The sequence below is a fragment of the Spea bombifrons genome, chromosome 13, assembly GCF_027358695.1.
Source record: "Spea bombifrons isolate aSpeBom1 chromosome 13, aSpeBom1.2.pri, whole genome shotgun sequence".
NCBI lineage: Eukaryota > Metazoa > Chordata > Amphibia > Anura > Pelobatidae > Spea > Spea bombifrons.
Window position 1 is genome coordinate 25,598,796 of NC_071099.1, and position 20,943 is coordinate 25,619,738.

The 20,943-nt window shown below is 45.4% G+C and overlaps 1 protein-coding gene and 1 long non-coding RNA gene across 3 annotated transcripts in view; one reads left to right on the top strand and one right to left on the bottom strand.

Moving 5' to 3' along the window:
- Window positions 1-20,943, top strand: part of LOC128472067 (uncharacterized) — a 99,572-nt gene that overhangs the window by 32,549 nt on the left and 46,080 nt on the right. The window lies entirely within an intron of this gene.
- The window catches only part of BAHCC1 (BAH domain and coiled-coil containing 1), a 68,136-nt gene that overhangs the window by 13,563 nt on the left and 33,630 nt on the right, over window positions 1-20,943 (bottom strand). For both annotated transcript variants that reach the window (XM_053454115.1, XM_053454114.1), the window contains exons 4-14: window positions 14,173-14,286; window positions 10,985-12,682; window positions 9,096-9,198; window positions 8,786-8,991; window positions 8,421-8,579; window positions 7,963-8,153; window positions 7,479-7,857; window positions 4,389-5,201; window positions 1,981-2,180; window positions 1,579-1,715; window positions 1,243-1,341 (exon numbers count right to left, since the gene is read on the bottom strand). In XM_053454115.1, the coding sequence (XP_053310090.1) occupies window positions 1,243-1,341; window positions 1,579-1,715; window positions 1,981-2,180; window positions 4,389-5,201; window positions 7,479-7,857; window positions 7,963-8,153; window positions 8,421-8,579; window positions 8,786-8,991; window positions 9,096-9,198; window positions 10,985-12,682; window positions 14,173-14,286 (4,099 nt within the window). The remainder of the gene's footprint in view (window positions 1-1,242; window positions 1,342-1,578; window positions 1,716-1,980; window positions 2,181-4,388; window positions 5,202-7,478; window positions 7,858-7,962; window positions 8,154-8,420; window positions 8,580-8,785; window positions 8,992-9,095; window positions 9,199-10,984; window positions 12,683-14,172; window positions 14,287-20,943) is intronic.

Below are 20,943 nucleotides of genomic sequence, written 5' to 3' on the forward strand. Positions count from 1 at the left end.
TGGAGGGAATTGGGGCAATATGTAGATTTGGAGGCAGTGACACCATGCAATGGAAAGGGCAAAGCAACGAATAGAGGCTGAAAAGGAGGAAAAACTGACAATATCAGCATGCAGAGAGAACAAAAACCTAATGATAACAGAAATCAAATGGACATATTGCTATTGTAATACAGTCAGAGGAGGATAGAGAGACAGAAGTTGGAAAGGAAACTTAATAAGAAAGGTCATTATTAACTCGTTTCTATCCAGAAACCCATTTTTGGGATTGAGGGCCTCTGCCTGGCAGACATTGATAAAATATAAATAAAACCGGAGACATTATTAAATCATTCTTGCATCTCCTGTTCCTAATGACACAGCCCACTGGGGCAGGGACGGAGCCACCAGCCAGTCTCCAAAAAACAGTGGCCCAAACATGTCCTGTGACGCTCAGTAAACATATGCCTTCCGTTGTCCCAGTGACTCTGCCAACCCAAACACTGGTTCTTTTTGTTCAGTTCTTTTTTCTTTCCCCCAACCGTGCAGCATTTTGCTAATGTTTTCTGACATAAAACCGAGACATTTATTTTTTTTCCCTCTGTCTTAATTGAGGGAGTCATTTAGCAGAGATTTAACTATTATTACCAAATCATGGCGCTTGATGCATTGCACACGCTCTCCAATCATGTTTGGACTAGCTCGGAGGATTTATGCAAATGGGCCTGCCGGGAGAGGCAATTTGTAGCAGAGAAGGACAATTATACAGGGCCCGTGAGTGCGCGAATAGCTGTACCAGGCTGCTAATGGGTAATAGCAGAGCGCTGGAAGCAGCGAGCGGCACCGTAATGTGACCAAAGGCAGCTGAATGGCACAGAGAGAGGCTTCATACGCTGTGCTCTGTGCCACTTTTCTGGGGTCCAAACACCCCACCCCCCAAAAAAAAAAAAAGGCTGACAAAGAAGTGAATCGTGCAAATACTGTAACAAAATGATGATAAGAGAACATAGAGACTAAACAGGGAGGGTTCAACTGGAAGAAGATGAATAAAGCTGATCAACCTGTTAAAGTCAAAGGGTTACGGGCGGACTATTCACAGTTTATCATCCGCTAAAGGCAAAAGTAACTTCATTTTTAAATAGTACCAGCGTCGAGGAAAGTAAATATTTCATTTTGTTTTTGCTTTAGAGCTTTTTAAGTTCCCTCCTTTGCGTTTTTTAAACAGTTTAAAGCAGAATAAGGCAGTCATATTCTATGATATCTTACTTTGCTTTCTTGCCGTCATACAGCGGTGCGCGGCAATGCGGCCGTTTCCTAGGCCTCCCGGGGCCCCGTCGGACTGGACTCCTAGAACTTTCTTCCTTACTGAGAAGGCAAAGAAAAAATTTAGAAGCTTGCCGATTTGTATAACGAGAAGAAATTATTAATCCACCCCTTGAACAAGAAATCCAAGCACCATGCCTTCCGACGAGGTGACATTAACTGCGTCACCATAGCAATGAACACGATCTTCTGCTTATTAGAATAATTTATTGTTTTATATAGCGCCGCGTCATTCCGTAGCTCGGTACAATGCTCATGTGTCTCCCAGAATTCACTCACTCATGATCGTGCCGTCTTTGTAGCTTCACCAGCTCCCTCTGCTTTTCCTTATATCTCCTCTGGATTTCTGCTAGCTTCATTCTCATATCCACCTCCTGGGTGTCCAGTTGGTCAATGGCTGCCTTTAAGGGACAAACCTGACAGGGGAGGTGAGGTAAAGGTTCAGTTTCAAAGTGACATCATCAGAATGTACGATACATTGACACCACGAACCACTAATAGGAAAGGAACAATATCTGGTCGAGGAACCAAGACACTGGCGATTCCGATGACTTCTCCTTAAAGGGTAAACAAACAAGGTAGGGGGAGACAATTCTTGTGGTTCTGTGATATTATCATTTACTGGCCTCCTCATCCTCACACCCCAGTTGCTTTATCACGGCACATAATTCCCGTACTTACTGGTTTGGTTTTTGGGGTCCAGGTAAATGTCCGTCGAGACAGTCGAACCCTGGGAGTGACAGCGGGGCAGCAGGGGAGGAGGTTTTGTAGGGGAGCACCTTCCTGGCTGGCAGCCTCCGCCAGAGACCACGCAGCAGCGATAGTAGCAAAAACTTGAAGATCTGAGACCAAGGATTCATCTTCGTGGTGATCTTCGCTGGCTAAAAATAATTGAACAAGGTGTAACAGAGATTAGCAGACAGAACCTTACAGGGAATTTGTCCTTTACTTTACTAGAAGACGATCACATTTCAGAAGCACAAAATACTTGTATACCAACTTAACAATAACTACACACTCACTGGGCTGTAATTAAGTTTAGCTGCCGGTTAGGAAGAATTTCTCAATCCAATTCTCAAAATATAGTTCAGATCATTTCTTGAGTTATCTAGGTGTGGGAATGAGATGAGACTCGGGTGTAGGATGATGTGTTTCGAAGGTCCTCTGTTTGCCTATAACTAGCCGGGCAGGCTGTAAAGATGCCCATGTGAGTGTGTTTCTAACTATCTTCCAGACACCATACAGTTGATGAGGATGCATTTCCGTACATTACTTTATACACTATAGCAAAGAAATCAATGTTAAAAGCTGCTCGGAGAACATTCCTCTATTTAAGCACCGCGTCCTGTGTTTTATCGCCGCGCGGCACATGTGTTCATCTGTCTTACAACTGACAACGTACTTCCGATGGCTCCCATGACACCCACTGAGAGAGGGGCAGCGAAGGGATATGCAGATTTGATTATTACCCCAAATAAGTCAACCACAAATTTAAACTAACCCAAGAAAGGGCAGCAGGCAGCCCTCACGCAGATTCTTGTGGATCCAAGAGAATAAATAATGAAGGTATGTCCTTCTAGATTTCAGGGGGTTTAAAGACGCAGTGACTGGAAGACGAGCAACTCTGAACTCTCAAGTTAGGGCGTTAGAAGACGGGAATGTTAGGTCTTGGAAGCAGTTTTATTGCCGGTATCAGGAGTTTGCATTCACCAAAGCCGGGGATCAAGTTGTGTAAATGATAAAGTCAGGGTACAAAACAGAAAACTCAGGATCAGATTTTAAAGGCACCGTATACATAAAACTAATTCTTTCCCACTGTACAAAATAACCTGCTGTTTTTGGCCTTTCCTGAACGACATCTGCCATTGGATTATGGGTGCTGTATTTCATTAACACCTGGAGATCTGCATGCCCCCCCCAACATATTTAACCCTTTCAGGTCAAGAAAGACCTGCCTTATTAAATTTCAGCAGTAATAGATATTTGATGTATGTCAGAGACGAAGCACAAGATTAATGAACCTCCTCCACGTCTGTAAGACACAGTGAATCTGAGATGAGGCGCATTAGTATACGCTGTTGCTTGTTGTATTTGCAGGTGGAAGAAATTAAATCCTCCCTCTTAATGGCTGCTTTAAGAAGTGGCTTTGGAGGGTGAGGTTGGGGGTTGCGTATCCCTGTGGTGCACAAGAGGCTATGATTAAGTAGCAAGCTGCACTCAGAATACAGGCTGCAATGTTTGTGTTTAATAATCTCACAGGAGAGGACAATACCCAGCCTGCAGGGAAATCAACTTCATAAGATCTCTGGCTTTTAGCTGCTCTTAGCCTGAAAACCTTCCCTTCCCTCCAGACTTCTGGCACAGGAAAAGAAGAGGCTACTCCCTCCATACGATGTCTCTTAACCCCTCCTGTGCCGTAGGGAGCCTGCTCTATACCGTGCTGTTTGTTCCAAATCCAATTGACCACAAATATGAGCCTCTCAGTATGATGGTCCACTTAGATGTCTCACCAAATGGCATCTTTACAGGCAGCTTATCGGAGTATATCAGGCCGAAGAATGGGCACAGCCTTTAGTTTAAGTTCCCGATTTCGATATTGGCTTGTGAGAGCTACTCTGTTAAGGTTTGCCTCATTAAATGCTCCCCTGTGTTGCCATTTCCATTGGGGACAGTCAAAGGACAATGGTTGGCAAGACCAAGGCTGCATGGAAACACCCAACAGATAACAGAATCTTGGTTACTTTGTAAGTAGTTACAAATACTTGCTAACACTAAAACAGGGAGTTTTGGGGGATAGCCTATGATCTCATATTTTAACAGAACTGAGTGATCTCCATTGAGTTGGAATTTGGAATATAACCTTCTCTATTAAAATGTTGGTGGCCCCTGACTGTAACAAAAGTGGTTAGCAGGACAATTTATGGTACTGCAGTAAGACTGACCTTGGAAGAATTCATAATCATTAACATGATCTTGCAAATATATGTTCTGTGATATAAAACCTGCTTGTGTGGTCTCTGGATGCAGAATATGAACTAAATCACATTTACTGGTAACTAAAGTTGCATTAACTGGAGGAAAGCACTCACCTTTTGTGTCTTTAAGCCGTTCCTGTAGAGCTAAGTCTGCCAACTCGCTGAGTAGAGCAATTCCGTGAATACCTGAGCTGGGGGGAGAGGATGAAGAGTCCGTATGAAATGGGTTCACCTCGTCCTGAAAGGATGGTATTTCTCCCAAAGAGATACTGGCTGCTATTAATGTGTCCAAATTAAGTGTGAGCTCTGAGTGTTCCTGTGTTTCCAGGGAGCCTGGCGAGGAGGGAGCCGAGAGCTCCTCTTCTGCTACCTTTGCATCTCCAGAATCAGGACCATTTACTTCTTCGGACACCGTTTCATCAGCCTCATTGGCTTCACTAATTGCCTCCTCCACCGCCACCGGTCCCACTGATGAATCATTTGAGATGGTTGGCAGCTGTGCAGCTGATGTGTCCACCAGGTCATCAGCTTTAGCCTGTTCTGTCCCCTCATTGCCCTCCACAGGTAGAGACACTGTTTGTTCATCGTCATCTTTCGCACTTTCCCGTACGTCCAGAATTTGCCTCTCTGCGGCCTCTTCGCATTCTAGAACGTGAGGTTTAGAAACAACAGGTTCTTCACTACAAACCTCACTTAGGTCCGTCACACCTAAGCGGGGCAAATCCTGGCTGACCTCCAGCGAACCTCCAGAGACAGGTGTGTCAGATTTCTTGGAGGGGGTAAACGTCCGTGATTGTTCAGGTTCTGCAGCAACGGATGCCCTTTGCATAGTTTTGGGATCAGCAGGGTCCGCGGAGTGCACATGGTGGGGGGATGGGGAGGTATAGGATCGGACAACATCTGGGTAGGTATATCCAGGAGGCAGATCTGCAAGAAACAAAGGAAGCTTAATGACTTCACCCAGGGAATGGAGGTTGAGATTACATGCACAAACTTCTGTTACGAGAAGGTCCAGCTATGCTGCAAGAGTTAGATTACAAATGCAAGGCCACAGAAGAGGTTGATTACACAGAATAGGGTAAAAGATCAGGCATAACGGACATTTAAGCAACATCTGTTTATCTGAAGGCATTGGTTACATGTGGGGAGCATGTAACCGACTCCTAATATCACGTGTAAGCAATCCCACCGTCTGCTGCTCACTCTCACTTTCTGAGCAGATTCCAGCCACTTGTGAAAAGTTTCGTCAGGAGTTATCTGCTGGCAAGTGAGGAGAGAATTAAATTGTTTTCCAGAGGTGGATAAAAAGCGTAAATATTAGGAAAACGGTTCTGGGAAGTCTTAAACATAAACCAGATCTTGGCAAATTGTGTGTCCGTGTACGAGAAGAAGCCAGAGGTTTCCACTCGGAGATTGGGTAGTGAATGGGTATTGTTGATTGCAATTTCAGCTTTCTTTATAGAAAACTCAGACACCTGCTGCCAGGCATTAGATGTCTGTGAAATAAGTAACAGAGTAACCTGTACTAGAAGTCAACGCTATGCCTAGAAATCTTTCACTTGGATTGGTTTACACAGCTACTGCACGTGTGGCTTTATGGGTTCCGTCAGCCAGTCCGAGCCGCGCCATGTAATCTTTGATACGATGTACGTAGCAGAACGCCAGGACTTTTGCAGGTTTCTACTTAGAACCAATGGGGGTGGGTAGGACGCATTTTAGAGGGGACTCCCCTTTTTAACCTATATTTTATAGGAGAAAGATAGCCAAAACAATGGGAGTTTGGATAAGGAACATTATAATACAATAAAGGATTGAAAGATGAGGGGCGAATTGTGTAAGTGGTGAGTATATGTTACCCGTAAACGCATTTACTTCTTTAGATCTGTCTTCTCTAGTAACACCCTGAGGTCCCCACCATACGGATTAGAGGGTTAAGGAGATGGTGAAGGATGACAAATGTGAGGGGTAGTGAAGGAGGGGGAGCCGTGTCACCATGTTTGTAGGAGAGCGAGAGAAAAAAATAGAAGAGAAGAGATATGACGAGAGCAAGTGTTAGATGGATGAAGCAGAAGACGACATGAAAGGGAAGGCAAGTGATTGAAAGGGGAAAGCTAGATGGACAGAAAGGGGGGTGGGTGGTAAAAAGGGATTAGACAGATTTGGAAGATGAATGTAGGCAGCGGGAGTCATTACCCCGGCTGTTTTCTGGGTGTTTATGCAGCTGACAAAGGCTGAGGACCAGGAAATAAATGTTATTTCTCAATCCTTGGAAGGCGCTGAAGGTGCCCTAGGTTGGCAATGTCCCCTTTGGCTTCTCATAGTCAGATGGTTATTAATGGTATCCATCCGCCCTCCTGACAACATGGCCAGATGAATAGTGTATCCTTCCCCCAGCCAAGCCCCTCACAAGGACTATTCAAGGAGACTTTGATGACTCATAACCTTGGGGTTAAGACTCAGGTCTTTGAAGTAGGATGTCATATTCTATGATCCCAAGCCAGGGACTTTGGGGTAGTCATTTCCAAATATAGTAGGACACAAAAAATGCAAGCTGCAGGCCGTTAAAGGTGCTCTTCCCGGATTACAAGACTAAATCCAGCTGTAATTGTTTTTTTTTTTCTTCCCTTTTTTATATTTAACTCTTCTGTTCTCTGATGGAGCCAGTAATATCCTGCAGAGATCCTGCCAAAAAAGTATAAAGCTGGCATAGCGCAGAGAGGGGAAGAACAGATTCCCAGCCGTATGCAGAGACGTGGTGACAAATGAGCCTTGCAACATGCAAATATGTTTTTAATTTAAAAGGCAATCAATAGCGTTGTGCAATTCATTTGAAGAGATGTGTGGATCTCCATCTCCCTATGAAGCTGCCTCTAAAGAATCTCTGCCGTGGGACCTGGTTAACCTTGTGAGTGCCAGAGCATGATGCAAAACACATTGGCTATTTTGCATACAATGATTAGCGGGCGAGATGAAGCCGTCCTGAGCCGGGAACGTGCTTTCTCTGTTATTAGAGTGCCGCACGCCCCATCGATACGTGTGGGATTCTACGCAGAAGCAGAGAGCCTCAGTCACGCTTCATACATCACATTACAGGCAGGTGAATGAACAGAACGTTGTGTAAACAGTGAAGTGAATGATTATGTGGATCTAACTATATATCCGGAACCTCGGGGTTCTGCAGAGATCAAATTGAATAAGGCTTACCTGGTTCCAGTGATTTGGGGTAGTCTTTGGGGGGCTGCCCCTCCCCCCTCCTCTCCTCTCCTTCCTTTCCTTTGGAGCTCTGTACAGGGACGGGGCTGACGGCTGGGGAGCTGGGCACGAGAGCGGAGCTGCCGTCTGGGCAGGCAGGTAAAGTGCATGGGGCCAATGGCCGGGGAGTTGGACACTTGGACGGAGGCCTCAGACTGGGCGAATGACAGCAAGGAGACAGTTTAGGTGGGGCTGGGGCAGAAGGGGGCCGCAGCAGCAAGCTGGGTGGCGTCTGGCTCTTGGAAGTGTTTAAGGCATCTGCTTTGCTGTGGGGCTTTGTGGCCTTTTCTGGTGGGTCTTCTGATTCTGGCAGATGATCCTCTGGCTTCCGCTGTGGGGGGGATGAAGTGGGAGAATTTTAACTCCATGTGCTTATTTTTAAAAATGCATTCATCTTTTATAAAGTGATTTAAGATTTCAGTGCCACGAGGCATACCTGAAGTTGACTCTGTCTTTGAAGTTCTAGCGCCTGAGCAGCCCTTTGCTGCTGGAGGGCATAAAGCTCCTGCTGTCGCAAAAACTGCGATCTAGAATACACTGGGAGCTGTCCTGGGTGCTGCAAGTGAGAAGGGGGTCCTCGGCCAGGGTACATGGGTGGCCACAAAGAAGCCTGATCCATGACATCAGCTGGAACAAAAACACACAGGGCACAGTTATGATCAGCCAAGTACAAAGGCTTAAAACGTGCAAAAACAACCAATCAGGTTAAAGGGCTTACTTCAACCAAGTTGCTTTAATCATCTGTACAGCAGAAATCTATTATTTCAAATCTCTTGTAAACTTAAGATCCTTTTAAAGTGTTAACCCTGAGATTTTTTGTTTCTTTAAATCTCCAATCCAGAATGATAACGCTTTGATGTTGTGCTGGACGGTGAATTTGTTGGGGGGTCTTACCGAGCGGGTGTGGAGCTGTGTGGGGTGAGGGCTCTGGAGGTAGTATGACCAGCTGCGCAGGAGGTTCCTGTGACAGGGGGAACACTGGTTGCATGGCACTTGGCATCGACGGCGGAAATCCAGGGGGCAGGTTCTGGTGAAGCGCTGGGTGGCTGATACCTGAAGAAAGAGCCAGAGGTCAGACAAAAGAAAAAAGTGCCTAAAATACCTGTATGAGCTAACTGAATTGCATTACCGAATTAGTTTTCATTCCATAACTAACACAACTTAGTAGTCATAAAACAACAGCCTGCTAATGGTTAATTTCGTGTGACAGTTACCAAGGTTGGAAAATCCAGTTGATCTCACTCAATAGAAGGACTTACCGTAAGAATGACCTCCCATCCAAATGGAGGGACTCCTAGTTCTGGGCAGCCAATGAGCGTGGGTAGGGTGTGTGTGTGATGTTGGATCGCCTCCCAATTGGCTCGCCTGGAGGGAGGATCCACCTATCATGAGGTGAGAGGTCAAGTCTCCCGGGCATCCGCTGGAAGGATGGATTCTGGCAAAATCCACCAGGTCCTTGTTTTCCCTGGAATGGAGAGGACACAGACGTGACGTGGGTGCTCACCATGTATTCCTTCAGTGAAGCAGATTAGTGCAGCAACATTTCTCATCAACGTGAATCAAACTTACTGCATTAAAAGGTCTCTCCCAGGGATCCCCAGTCTGTCATCACAAAGCCGATTCCTCTCGTCTTCGGTGTCTAAGTCGATGACATGCATGGATCGGCCAGCGCCTGGAAATGATAGATAAACTTATTGGTGGGGGACTGCTTGCTATAAAGGGCATCATGTAACCACAACAAACCCTTAGGATAACCATTTTAAGTTAAAACCACCAAGTCTTATGAAGCCATGGACTGCGCATCTATGCAAATATTTATTTATATATGTAGCGCCATCATATTCTACAATTCTGTACAATGAGATAAAGATGGAGATTAATTAATGTTAATTAATCATATGTTGTAGCCCTGCAAGCAGCCATTAGAAAGGCTAAACTGACCCGATACACACTGTAATCATTTTCTACAGCAAAATAACTTCTCATGTTTAACGTATCTCACCATTTATTGGAAACCTAACCAACGAACGTTGAATTCCTTTTCTGGATTTGTAATATTTGTTTGGACAAGATGCCCAGTTTTGGACGAGCTGTGTCTATTTCCAGTTACAAAAAAGTTTTACAAATAAAATAAAAATAGCCTTGAAAATGAAGCAGTGTCCCTTTTTTAAGCTACAGAAATTGGCACTGGATACATTTAACGCTATATGCACAACTTTAAGACATTTTAAAAGGCACAAATGTTTAATCTATTACAAAGTCATTTTGTTTTTTTGTTTTTATATTTGTTTAGTTTTATTAGGATTGGGCCCTTGTGTGTTCTAGCCTTTTTAGAGGGATTCCACAATATAAACAATTATGGTTGGTTAATTTTAATACAAGTATCTGGCCAATATAATTCATTCTTAATTCCTTTAATGCTGGAGGGCCAGGAGTTCTGGGTTAAGGCTGAGCAGTAGTTAATTTGTTGATTCTCCCAGGTCTAGCCGTCTGACTAGACTAGAAAGCCCTCAATCTGGAAGCTGTGTCTCATCAAGAAACTGGCCTAGAGGCCGGCTAATGAAAGCCATGTGTCCTAGGCAAGCTAAGGGCTTCTGGTAACCCCGGATATTTCCTTCCTGCCCCCCCCAAACCACATGATGACATCACTCTCATCACACATCAGACAGGAACCTCTCACGCCTCCTCCCACACACACAATGCTTCCTCCCAGAGGAATCCAGTGTGCAAATCCTGATTGAGTAGGATTCAGGAGTACTCGGTACTGGCACAGTTCATGTGCCTATAATGCCACGTGCAACAAACGCGTAGGCTTCACAACACTGAGATTCAGGGGTGGCTGCCTCACAGGGCTCTCCAAAAGGAAACTTTGGGGCCAGATATACGTTGTTTTCTATTCCCGTACGTCTGAGAATTTAATTGGATTTAAATTTTACATCATTGGTTCAACATGTGGCTTTTTAAATTATACAAAAAAGTCCACAACACACACGCTATATAGATATCATACTATTATACAATATAATACAAGGCTTTGAAGTGCGTTCCCCTGTACATTGTATACATTTTTCTTTTATAGTTGCATAATCTCCATTTTAGTGACCATAACCATGTAGCCTTAAAAGTTAGTATAACCTTTTTGTCAAGGAAAAAGGGTGGGCGCTGACAGACCCATGTCTACTGTGATGCGAATAATTTAAAACAGCTTGTGATTCCACACATAGGGTATACCTGATGGAGGTAGGCTCTAGCATATCTTGGACACTCATGTAGAGTGCATATTTGGGTTGTGTCCATTGGCCAAGGAGGACAAATTGGTTGGAGCCCAAAGCCTTAAAGGTCACAGTCTACCCCCTACTGGTTACCAAGTATAATTGCAAATCCAGTATAGCCCTTTCATATAAAGGAACAAAATATCCCAAAGTCTTATGATTGCAAATTGTTTGGTCTTTGCTTACCTTTTTGTCCCATGCTATTTCTGCTCTGTCTGCTGGAACCACCCCCATAGGATGCCTCATGGCGGCTTCCCGTGTCTTTTTGACGGGCGACTGCCACTGCTATACCGACAGGGGGCTGCCTTACTTCCCCGTCTCCTTGAGAAGCCTCGTTTTCCCGACTCCTGGCACAATCCATCCTCTCCTGCTCAGGCTGGCACTTGCTGGAGTGGAATTTCATGTCTTGGTGGGAGCAGCTGGCTTTCATGTTGCCCAAGCCCACAAAGGGGGCTCTCTGCCCCACTATAAGTGCTTGGTTGCTGTACTTCAAAAGGTTTTTCATGGCAGAGACCTCATCGGTTGGGCCTTGCATTTCTTGGCTTAAGGGTGGACCAGGGGTCATAAGCGCAGCCTGCTGTAAACTTGTGCTGAAGGGGTCAAGGTAAGAGTTCTTCCTGTCCTCACTCATTGAGATGGGAGATTCTGTCCACGGGGGAAGGTGAGGGCCGTTGTAGCCCAGCGAGCTCAGTTCAATGGTTTTTCTCTTTCCATCATGGCCATTTCCTGATTGCTCCATGTCAGGGGGCCTATGCTGCTGGTGCCTTATCCTAGCTACTTTTTGAGAACCATGGGTTTGGGGTTCCTTCATGGGCCTGTCTAAAGTGCAGCAGGACTGGCTATTTTTGACACAGTGTGTATCCTGGTGATTGGGACGCGGGCAGTCTTGTGATGGCATCTCAAAATATCCCCCTTTTTCCATGGCCCTCTGCATAGCAGGATCAGAGCCCGCACTGTTCAAAAATTCCAAGTTTTTGATCCTGTTCTGATGCCACTCTGACCTCCTCTCCACTTTAGCCTCAGCTTTTAAATGGGAAAATGAATTAGAGTAAGACCCTGGATGGTGGGAGTCAGAGTTCATTTCGTGGCTCTTGTCTTTTCCCTCACTTCTGTCCATGTGGCAGCTCTCCTGGGCCACCTGAAAAGGCCGGCTTTTGTCAGTGAAGTGCCCAACAGAAGGCACAAATGTGGGCCTGCCCATTTTCAGTTCCCTGCCAGCCTTGTCCTGCAAAGAGCATACCACATCTGGGTTGGAATGAAGCTGCAGACAGGGAAAGGAGCCGGTGGATGTGTTAAGAGGGGCGGGAATGCTGGGGAGACTGGACGGGACAGTGTAGGATACAGAGTGGTGAAGCATTTGCCTCCTTTCCAGGCACTCACTGTACGGTTGTTGGGGCTCATGCTGTGAATATGAGCGGTCGGACCTCAAAATGTCTTTGGCACATCGGCTCTGGCTGCCTTGCCGAGGCATCCCCGCCCCGACCGTGCAGCTAGACAACATTGCTTTGCTGGTGTCCCCATTTAGCACCTTGGACGTCATCAGGCAAGAATTGAGGTGCTTGGTCCGGTTGTCACATGAGCCTCTCTGGTGCATATCCTCCTTACAATGACTATCCATGGGCAGCACCACTTTCTGCCTCTCCTTGCCCTCTTCCTCCAAGTGCCTTTCCTTTATTTCCCCCTTCCCCATCTTCTCCTTGCTTAACTCGGCACTCCCGAGGTAACGGTCAGTGTCCTTATGAATCTTCTGCATGTGACTGTTCTCTCTGTCTCGGCTACAGGAGCCAATGGGGTGACCAGGAGCCGCTCTTGCAATGCTGGGAAAATTGTGATTGGCAGACAGGAGGGTGGGTTGTGCAGGAAGATTCCGTAAATAGAAATTATCTGCAAAACAAGTTAACATATTATTATAAAAGCAAAAAAGGTTAACGCTGTGGCACCCCTCTTATTACACCAATACAAAAATTGAGGCAATCACAACTGATAGCTGATAAAAAGTCTGCAAATCCTTCTAAAGGATTCTAAGGGAAACTTTACTAGGAATTTACGACTCTTTCCAGGTTAGCAATTAGTTCCCTCATCCCCCACACAAGTTTCTGCTTTACATGCAGCGCCCCGCTTGTACAAGGACCTCCACAAATGTAGGTAATTTCTGCTGTTTTCTATGCCAAATAATAGGGGGCAAAGGGAGGGGGGAAACAGAACCCACAGTCTCACTGTTTCCTTGGATTAGGGGAAAAACACAATATTATGAAAGGTGAGACCCCACTTAGGAGGCTTCTCTGTCAGCACAGGAGATGAAGAGAGTCATAGAGACTCCAGAAATCGGTCAGCCTGGGACCAGCGCCTTGGGTTTCACCCAGGGGCAAATCCCCACCTGTTCAGATTCAAAGAGTCAAAATATAACATTTTAATAGAGACAGATTGTGAGCCAGAGGCAGGAAAAAACAGATCGCGCTCAACTATTCAGCTGGTCGGTGAAATGAAATCTGCCAAAACTTGAATGTTAACCTAAATCTATGGGGCATGTGGCTCCTCCCGCTGGAAATACGCGTGCAGCACAATATTACGGACACCAAACATCCACATTTTACTTAGAACTGAAATATCACGTCGGAAATAACTCATTACGGGCCACATGCTACACTTATACAAGAGTGGGGGGGGCTCCCTACTTATGTCTATTTATCTCTACAAGGTACGGGCAGGAGAACATCAACATGTTTCCTCCTGGGCCTTCCGCTGCTTCTGTTTTGGTGTCCATTCTTGATATTACCACCATAATGCTTCCCCTACTGGCACACGAGCCTCAGAAATGCAATGAAGGGCAGATTAGCGGAGGATTACAGAAGGAATTTCATGTAGCAAGAAAAACAGCACGTTGAGAAGGTTTAAGTAAATGCAGGTCACTGAAAAATTCAAGTTCGGTCCTGTTATTTCAGCTTAGGACTATACAAAGAAAAACACATACAGAATAATACTCCGATTGGCACACAGGACTCTGTACAAAGTGCAAATATCCAGATTTATGCAAGATGGCAAACCAAGGAAAAACTAGTTTATCCTGATGGGTCCCTTGAACAATAAAAAAGGGGCCTAAAGACAACATTACCCAATAAAACTCAAAAATCTACAAATAGTTTATTTAAACAGCAGGAATCCTTTAAAGGTATTGTTTAAATAAACATCATTTCAGCCTGCCTCAAAGCTTTTTATAGGTCTACGCCTAGCACACGACGCACAGTTTGTGTATGTTTTAAAAGACATTTGTGTCAAGGGTGCAAAAAGAAAAATTGGAATTTACTATAATGGGGAGATGGCATATATGCCTCTAGTGTAACACGACCGGTTAAAAGCTTTAACGCTAGACTTACCTTTCTGTGATTCGTAGAAACGATGCTGTCCGTACAAGACATTGCTGTTCCCGTGGTCCAAGTGGCTCATGGGTAGGAAAGTGGAGGCCAGGCTGGCTGAAAACCGAGGATAAGCTGAGGATCAAAAAAAAATAAATAAACAAAGTTAGAATGTTACAGAACTCTACACAAAAAACGGAACTTATGTTAAACACTCCAAAGGTCCCACCAACACTAGAGTAACCAGAATTCATTCTGCCCCCCGTGGTGTTTTCCATCACTGATAAATGTTTCATCTGGACATACGTTCTCGAGCTGCATAGACTATGATGCGGTTCTGGTCACCGGTGGAAGGTGATTTGCCCGGCCGCAGTAGGTGAGGTAGAGAGAAGGCCATTAGTGAGGCCAGAACTGTGCGGTAGAGTTCGGCAGAATTAGAATGGCTCCAAGCGAATGCCGATAATGCTGCTAAAACTATTACACCGTTCAAAATGTGCATTTAAAAAAGACAAAAATCCTAAAAGTGAAAGAAGACGTGTATTCGTGGCTGGAAGCTTCATTTTTACGTGTAGAATGTGCGTTTATGTCAAGTCCTTGACGTCTCCCCATTACTGGGGTTGTAAAAGTACATGGATGAACTTGGATATAATATGTCTCTGATGCAGGATGTCTCATGTAGCCATAAAATTGTTGTGTTCCTTTGACCTGAAGTGGAAATATCTCTCTCAGAAAGGGAGGGCTGGAAGAGAGGAGTTCCAGTCTTGCTAAATTGTTACAGCTGTCTCTTTTAATTGCTTGTTGTTAAAAGACTTTTACTGGCCTTCATTTAAGTAAACACCAGTCAGTAAATTCCTTTGCCACAGATGCCCCTTTCCCACATGTAACCTTCCTTTGACCCCCGGACTCGTCTGCTGCCTCCCAGCCCTTTCCTTATGCCTCCTCTGGGGTATTATAGGTGAACATCTGCTCAGCTCTGTGCCTCCCCCGGCCACAATCATCCAACCTGTTGCAACAAGGAATGTAAGTTGTATCTTGGGGGTAAAACTCAAGGAGATGAGTCGGTTTAAAAGCTTTAAAAGGATTATTACTGCAAATGTCAATTTTATATCACATCAGTTGGAATTAATCAACCTTACCCCTCGAGTGAGAGATTTGGGGATGGGCTGGAGCAGGGATACGAATGGACAAAAAGGAAGAGGCAGAATGTTAACTCAACGGAATCACCTGCACTCAGGGGAGGAATTAGAGCAGGTAAGGGGGGGATTGGGAGTGTGCAGTTAGGGATTACAGAAAAAGTGAGAGGTACAGCCAGGGAAGACCCTTTAGAGTGCAATTAAGGAAAGATTTGGAGTGTGCAGACATTGGAAGAGCTTTATAGCTCGCTTCGGAAGAATTAGAGGCTGCGGCCTGGGCAGGAACTTTAGAGTGCAGGTACCGATAGGACTAGAGAGTGCAGTCGAGGGAGGAGCCATAGAGTGCAGTACAGATAGAACTAGAGAGTGCAGTCAGGGGAGGAGCTTTAGAGTGCAGGTACCGATAGGACTAGAGAGTGCAGTCGAGGGAGGAGCTATAGAGTTCAGTAAAGATAGGACTAGAGAGTGCAGTCAGGACAGGTAGGATACGAGTTGTCTTGAATGGAAAGTTGAGAAGAGAGGTGGGGTTACTGAGGGAATTAGGAGGGAATGGCTGGGTGCAGCAAAGGGAAAAGTAGGGTGCAGTAGGTAATGGAACTCTGAAGCAGTCGGGGAGGTATTGAGTCGGTGTTATAGAGGGCAGTAAATAGATGTTTGTAGGGTGTGCTGGGGCAGTCACGAGAGGGAGTTTCCGCAGCAGCAATGTACAACTGGTTAGGCACTACAAGATATAGTTAAGAATTGTAGCGTCCTGTTAAAAGGGGCATGATAGGCGTTATACCCAGTGCCAAGGTTTCTTTTTCCTGCTACGATGCAGTTATATCTGGAAGCCTTCACTCTGTCTGTTATGGGGTTAAAAATGTCAGCTCTCCTCCCGCTCTAAGCAGAAGATAAGGTCCCTTTGAGCTAGAAGGAAGGCTGGGGGTTATGCTTGTGAATTAGAACAGCTGCCCCATGGAAACCAAGTCTCTCGTCTCGGCCCCCAGTCCAAGAACAGTGCTGGCAATTCTGAGCCACGCAGAATGAGGTCCAGTGCAGCTGCGCTTCAGGAATTCCCAGGGCAAGGGGCAGAGATGCCCAGGCACAGAATGTGCAGCCGCTTTGAAGCCTGGAGCCCACGCCAAGGCCTGAAATGGCTTCATTCAAGGCCAGGAACACAGACAACAAGTCTTTGTGTATATGTCACAAAATGATGAGATAGACATGCTAGGGAGGGTGTACAGATAAAGCGAACAAATGAGAATATGACATAAGACGGGAGAAAAAGAGAAGGATTGTGTGAAGCTTTAAACTTTATGCAGTCAGCGGCGCCCTGGGTGCACATTGTTCCAGTTCAGTAACATATTATTACTGGAAAATGTATCTTCAGCTTGGTTTAGTATATGTATCCGAAACTGGGAACAACAGTGACAAAAGTATCACAGAAGTTGGCAGACTCGTGCACCCGATGGGAAAAGGGGTCTCTGTCTCAGCCCCATCCCTTTGAAATCCTAAGTTTGAATTCTGAGGAGCAGCAATATACTTTTATATACGTGGACCCTCGTGTAAGAATACCGAGCAGACACGTGTCTACATGAGGCCTCGGGGAATATGGTTAAGTAGAAGTAGCCCGTGCTAGAGCGGTTCCTTGTATTCTGCCTTGTAGGGGTTAAGCAAGAAATGTGTACAGTCAGAGGAATTTTGGTTAGTGGTTGTAAGTTTAATTAAATTCTTGAGTGCTCTCCTCTTGTCTAGAGTGGAGGAGGATGGGGAGGGCTGTTATCACCACAGGGACATATGAGAATTAGAGAGGAGGGTTTGGAGTTGTGCTGATGAGACAATACAAGGAGTAATGTTTGTTTATTAGATACAATGGTGTATTTTCCTCTATCTGGTGTTACCTCTAGAGTTTAGTATGCACCAAGGGTGTGACCAGAGAGGAGAACAGAACAAGAACAGGAGGAGGATCAGGCCCCAAGGACATGCGAGGGAGAAAAACAAGGATGGAAAATGATATTTCAAGAGCGGGAGCATGTAACAGAAACCTCAAAGAAATGAGAGCGGGTACAGGATCCTTTTCGCGAGGAAACCCTGCTCTGTCCTAAGGCGGATTATCTTCGCTATGCGTTATAGGAGGAAATGGTCTCAATAATTCTGTATAAAGCCATATGTAGGCTGGTCATTTATTACCAGCATTTAGAATGAAAATATGTATTTAATAATGTCTCCATCTTTGGGCAGAATCTCCGGGAATACTTAATTTTTAAAATAAGAGACACAAATGTTTCAGTCCCCCTTGTCCCATCACAGAGCTGGAAGATCCCATTGGCTGGGGGGATTACTTTGATTCCACCCCAGCCAATAAGAAACAGGAGAAGGGAATTGCATTCCAGGCATCACATGTATGGTTCGCTTCGCATGTGTGGCACTTTCGAGTCCTTCCCTATTGCTGTTCTAGATTAGAACAGTCCCAAACTGCTTGTTCCATTGACTGCCATCCCCACGTGACTTACAAACCCAGTATACATTTCCTTTATTTGCCTCTTAGAGGTTGTTAGAAAGTCTCCAGCAAATGAATGGTTAACAGATGAGACACTAGGATTCCTTGTGACCGTAGAGTACAAAGTAGGTGCTTGAAGCTGCTGGCTTTTTGGCAGGCACATGAAAGGTAACGGCAGGTATTTCCTTGACACCCAACGCCGCAGGAGATCCCAGGCGAAGCAGGGAGGGGAGGTGATCAGAAGGGAGGACAACCAGACAGAGCTGTGTTTATAAATACACGCATCAGGTGACAGAGGGAAGTCCTGCAGGAAGCTGGCACCGACACACGCAGCTAGTCCGACACCTTCTATACCAAAGCAGCCTTCTGTACTACATGCCAGAAGCGGTGGCCGTAGCTGAGAACCCACCCAAAAAAAATCATGACGGTGCAAGAAAGGGTAAATAAAATACAAAAAAGATCTGAACTTGGAACAAGAGTGGATCCTCCACCTACCCTGCCAGTACTGAATGGGTTAAAATGCACACTACACCCAATTTGAAATGTATTCCTTATTGTCAGTTGAGATGCCAGGACCCGCTCCCATTGCAGAGGGCTGAGATGCGGGTTCGTTATCAGAGAGGACTGTTATGTGTCAACAACAACATCTGTACATAGGCTTAACATCTGCCAGCGCCAAATCCCCCACCGGGTCAGACACACCCCGATCCCCCCACTGTATAATCTACAGTTATTAACACTTGCATGGTCAGACAGCTTGGTAAACAAGCACTGTGTTGAGACAGTTATCAAGCTAGTTCCAGGTTTTAAGAACGTATCAACTTATTAAGACCTTCCAAACATGGTCACTGGTAATGTCGCCATCGTAGCAAATACCAAAGCGGAATTCAACAAATTGCACCTTACAGAGTTAATAGTTCAAGATAGGAGTCTTCCACATCCCATCACCTAATGTAACCGCTGACCTACCCGCCAGTGATAATCGGCAGAGCCGGGAAGAAGAAACGGTAACGCACCTCCATCCTGCTGCTTAAACAGTTAACATGCGTGAGAAATTGCCCCCTCACGGCTGTGCCGATAGATACAGGTGGTGGATACAGACTCGGCAAAACATACGCCAAATAAACCTGCGTTCCTACAAACCCGCGTTAGAAACAAAACATAAAGGCACTGTGTGGGGAGCGACGCGTGCCGGCCACGATGAATCGGACAAACGCATTAATGAATTCACCGTGCCAGCGACAGTAAGACATTCCGTCCAGTGTTTACGCGACGTTCTGTTTGTCTTCTCCCTAATTGGCACTGCACTTTGTTTACATGTATTTTAGCTCCCATTAAGCGATGGATCTTACCGCAGATAAGAAGTAGCGTCTACTGCTATGCTTTCCCGACGACGTACTTAAAACTGCAGCTTTTTATGTGATTTCCCAGTTTATGGATTTTCTGGTTTCTTTTTTTATATATATTATATTATAATCAACAAAACTTGTATTGTGATATTCTTAGAAAGTATTTTCCAGAACATAGAGAAAAAAGGCATAGGACTCCACAGTTTACTTTGTATGATGGGACGTAGATGAAGTGACATGTAACTAATGTGGCGCTCCGTCTTTGCTTTGTCCTCGAGATCACACAGAAAAGTCTTGATAAAGCCGTACCCCCTAAAACTAAAAGTGTCCCTCTTGGGCGATTTGAGATGGAAATGGCAGGCAAAACCCCCCAGAAAAAAACTATTATTTTTGTAATGTTAGAACACACGCTGCACTATTGGTTTATTTCTGCTTTCTTAGTGGTTACAACCACAAAGCTCAATGTGTGTCATTATAACAGAATTGTGTATCCATTTTCTCGTGGATAACTAGACCCCTCTTTCTCGTTACTTTGAAATAGGGTGTCCTGTAATTACGCTCAAAGGAGCGGCAGGCCGCAGAAGGCACGGCATAGGGGAAGCGCGAACAAATTGTATATTTTGGAGGGGAATTCTGAGAATTGTCAACGTAAAGTAGGAACATCGGGCTGCTTTGGTGGCCTGTTCCCTTTTATTTTTAGATCAATATGCCTTGGGTCTTAAACCTATACGATTGTTGGTAAGGGCCCCTGGGTGCAGAACTATTAACTCGTTATTGCCTGGGCTTCATGTTTTCTCCGATATACTTAACTGGAAATTCCTTTGGTTATGGAAACAGTAAACCAATAAAACAAAAAAGACATTGGTGCCAAGAGCTTGCAATCTATAAAACAGATTATTTTATTTAGAGGCGTATGTTATAAAGGTGCTAATGACTAGCAGGAAATGACAGTGATGATGTGTGCTGAGGCGCGATTAGGTAAGTGCAATTTGAAGGAGAACTGATGACACATTTTAAAGCGGACGTGGCCGGTGTTTCGACATGCTGTTGGCTGGCAATGTTTTGGAGAGAAGTGCACTTGACGGACTGAGTGGGGTTAAAATAAGAGCCTCTGCCAATCTGCCCTGAAGCTCTCTCAGTGGTGAGGAAGGCTGGGCAGGAGGAAGCTCACACTGAGAGGAGATGAGCAGCAGATGTGAAGTCTTCTCTGTTACTATGTGAGGCTGGGTGTGTCAAAGAGGTGGGAGTAGCGAAGAACTCCAAGCCCCAAATCCAGTCACTCAACCAAAAAAATCCTATGTTTCACGCCAGTGCGCATGTTGGAGCTGAAAGCAGTAGGCTTAGGGTATCAACGGCAAAGTCTAAACCCGCAGTTTACTTTGTACAAATGAACTAGATAAAGTCACTCGACGTGTGTGACAAGTGATGGTGTTGGGTCTTTGCCATGTCTAAGTCCTCGAGATCCTGATGGGAAATACGTTGCCTGGCTCTCTCAACCGATTGGCAGGAACGATTTCAAAGCAGGACGTAACAGCCAGGCATGTTCCGTCCATTCTGCATGGCACCGTGTCAGCGATGGCAAGCGTAGTGTTAACGGCACGGCCATTAATTTGCCACACCCTGAAGCCTCCCAAATTAGTTCAGTCTCAGAGCTACAGAGACACGCAGAGTTAAAGAAAGTGAGAGCAGGAGGTGGTATTGGCCCGGGGCCCTGGCATGCTGCCCGGCTGCTAGTCTGAAAAGATGCCAGCTGGCTCGCGCCACACCACAACTGCACCCTCCCCCTCCGCCTCGTCCTACACATTCTAAGGAAAGCGCAGGGAAGGAAGGG